This window comes from Monodon monoceros, unplaced genomic scaffold, assembly GCF_005190385.1.
Source record: "Monodon monoceros isolate NGI ecotype Baffin Bay Population unplaced genomic scaffold, NGI_Narwhal_1 Super_Scaffold_5, whole genome shotgun sequence".
NCBI classification, from domain to species: Eukaryota; Metazoa; Chordata; class Mammalia; order Artiodactyla; family Monodontidae; genus Monodon; species Monodon monoceros.
In genome coordinates, this window is record NW_021703782.1 from 10779840 (window position 1) to 10782948 (window position 3109).

Below are 3109 nucleotides of genomic sequence, written 5' to 3' on the forward strand. Positions count from 1 at the left end.
TCATTTCCCTAGTGATTAGTGATGTGCAGCCTCTTTTCATGTGCTTACTGATCATTTGTGTATCTTCTTTGGATAAATGTGTATTCAAGTCCTTTGTCCATTTTTTGTTTAAAGGAATTTTGCCTTGTAAAAAAATTTATTTATTTATTTTTGGCTGTGTTCGATCTTCGTTTGTGTGCGAGGGCTTTCTCTAGTTGCGGCGAGCGGCGGCCACTCTTCATCGCGGTGCGCGGGCCTCTCAGTGTCGCGGCCTCTGTTGTTGGGGAGCACAGGCTCCAGAGGCGCAGGCTCAGTAGTTGTGGCTTACGGGGCTAGTTGCTCCGCGGCATGTGGGATCCTCCTAGACCAGGGCTCGAACCCGTGTCCCCTGCATTGGCAGGCGGATTGTCAACCACTGCACCACCAGGGAGGCCCCTTTGTCCATTTTTTGTTTGTTTGTTTGTTTTTGCAGTACGCGGTCCTCTCACTGCTGTGGCCTCTCCAGCCGCGGAGCAACAGGCTCCAGACGCGCAGGCCCAGCGGCCATGGCTCACGGGCCCAGGTACTCCGCGATATGTGGGATCCTCCCGGACCGGGTCACGAACCCGTGTCTCCTGCATCGGCAGGCAGACTCCCAACCAGTGCCCTTTGTCCATTTTTGATCAGTTGTTTTTGTGTTGTTGAGGAGTTCTTATATAGTCTGCGTATTAACCTCTTATGAAACATATGATTAAAATATACATTTCTGGATGCCAGGAACCTGTCTTAAGGTTCTTTTCATAAAAATAAATTTAGTTATTTAATTTTTGGCTGCATTGGGTCCTTGTTGCCGCGCACGGGCTTTCTTTTAGTTGCAGTGAGCAGGGGCTACTCTTCGTTGTGGTGCGTGGGCTTCTCACTGCGGTGGCTTCTCTTGTTGTGAGCATGGGCTCTAGGTGTGCGGGGTTCAGTAACTGTGGCACTTGGGCTCAGTACTTGTGGCTCATGGGCTCAGTTGCTCCGAGGCATGTGGGATCTTCCTGAACCAGGGCTCGAACCTGTGTCCCCTGCATCGGCAGGCGGATTCTTAACCACTGCGCCACCAGGAAAGCCCCTTAAGGTCCTTTTAATTCCCCCAAAGCACTTGGCACCTTGTAGATGTTCAACAAGAGCCTGGTGAAAGAATAGCCACAAAGTGTGGTAGGTCAGAGGCAGCTTGAAACTAAGTTTGCAGGAGGGATATGAAGAGCATTTTCCAGGCAAGTCCGAGACCCGTTACCTCTGGAAGGCAGTCGGGGAATCAGGGAGCCCCCTGCTCCCAAAGGATTACCTTGGAGATGAAGAGGAGGGAGCAGAGAGTGAATGAACTCTTGGCCTTTATTAAAAAGAAGGCAAGGAGAGTCCCACTCCCCAAACATCCCCTGGAATAGACACACTGTAGGTCGGGCTATGGGAGGTCAGATGGACAGGTGGACCCTCTGGAAGAGGGCAGTCCCAGGGCAGGGGGCACGCACCTGAGCATCTGAAAGACCCTCGAGAGTGAAAGAAAGCAGAGCACAGCACACACGACCTCTGTGCCCAAACACTTGCCAGGGGGACCCCTCCCTGCAAGGGTGGGCAAGGGATCCCTGGAGCTCCGGACACCCAACCAGCGGGTGGAACCTGTGAAAGGCTGAATCCTGACCTCCTAGACACAGAACATTTGGGGGCTTCTCTGTCTTCTGGGAAACAGCATGTGGTGATTGCAGGCTTGGGCTGAAAGGATGCGGCTGAAGAGGTAAATGGGGATTTGGTGCTCTTCCTTACATGGGGTTCCTGTGAGGATGAGGGAAGTGGGAGCTGCCCAGATCCAGACTCCTTACTCTGGGTTAGAGCAGCTGTGGGCACCGTGGCAGAGCGCCTGGGGGAAGAGGTCTGTTCCCCATCAGGCCAGAGGGACGCTGAGCCTTCAACCTCATGGGAAGTGGGCCTGGGGAATGGGATGGGGTGGGCTTGACTTGTTTTCTGTTTGTGCTTCAGTAGAACACCTTCTCCAGATACGCATTCAGGAACATCCCCGAGGGGTCCAGCTTTTCTCGGATGGCACAGAACTTCGGAAAGGCAGGATACATTTTCTCAAAGTCCTTCCGGGTGCAGTTGTGGGCCTGAGGAAGCAACCAGATACAACAGGCCTCGTTCCCTGGAACCAGCATTGCAGCGGAGCTGCAAACAGGCCCCCACGTCTGGATGCCTGCATGTGTGACGCTGCTACCCCCAGGCACACACAAGCACATACATGCATGCATTCATTCACATGCACCTATAATGTAGAGACCCAAAGAGGAGGGAGGAAGTTCTTGGAAAGTAAAGAAGGAAGGTGTTAAAATGCAGCATTAAACTTCCCATTCCCTTTGCCACCTGGCAGTGGGTGAGTGGAGAGGGCTCTGGCCCCAATTCAACTGCTAATTAGTAAGTAAGTCCTGTCACCTCTGAGAGACCCCTAGTTTCCTGTCTGTTAAATAGACCCACCGCCTTATCCTGCTCGTAGGGTTACTATGAGAATTAAATAAAATGAAAGGTGAGGAAGTTTTCTGAAAACTCAGAGAATTAGTCACTGGGCTGTTGGAACATGAATGCAGAGGGAAGATGGTCTGGTTAGGATCGTGGGGGCCCTCCTTCCTGTCACTTGCTCAGCCCAAGTTTCCCCACATCTAAGCCTTGGGCAGGCAGGGCAACTGGGAGGAGAGGCGCCCTCTGGTGGAAGCCTCAGCTCACAGCAGCTGCCCAGCTGACAACCCCCATGAAACATCCTACCTTGGCCCAGTGGGGCCTGCCCCCCACCTTCTTCATGATGGTCTCGTAGGCCAGCCAGTAGTCCAGCCGCGGCACGTCCTTGCCGTAGGGCCTGGGGAGGGGGCAGAAGGAGGTGAGGCCCTGTCTCTGCTTTGCACGGTCCCACCCACTGTTATTAGGCACCTTGCCTGTGCCCTCAGGACATGGACAGCAGTGACCCAGCACCTTGAGGGCTTCTGCTCAGAAGGATTTGGAAAAGGTTTACATCCTCTTGCATATTTTTTAACTGGCCACTGAAAGTTGTCATGAGTTTAAATAATTTTAAAGATTTGTGTGTGTGTGTGTATGTATGTATATATATATATATATATATATATAC

General features: G+C 52.3%; 1 protein-coding gene across 2 annotated transcripts in view; it reads right to left on the reverse strand.

The window, feature by feature from the left end:
* Positions 1 to 937: 937 nt before the first annotated feature.
* LOC114884384 (L-gulonolactone oxidase) overlaps positions 938 to 3109 on the reverse strand; it is a 35457-nt gene continuing 33285 nt past the window's right edge. The window contains exons 11-12 of one of the 2 annotated variants that reach the window (XM_029203373.1): positions 2752 to 2842; positions 938 to 2102 (exon numbers count right to left, since the gene is read on the reverse strand). In XM_029203373.1, coding sequence (XP_029059206.1) covers positions 1974 to 2102; positions 2752 to 2842 — 220 coding nt within the window. In that variant the 3' untranslated portion in view covers positions 938 to 1973. The remainder of the gene's footprint in view (positions 2103 to 2751; positions 2843 to 3109) is intronic. The other variant, XM_029203374.1, reaches the window with a different exon arrangement.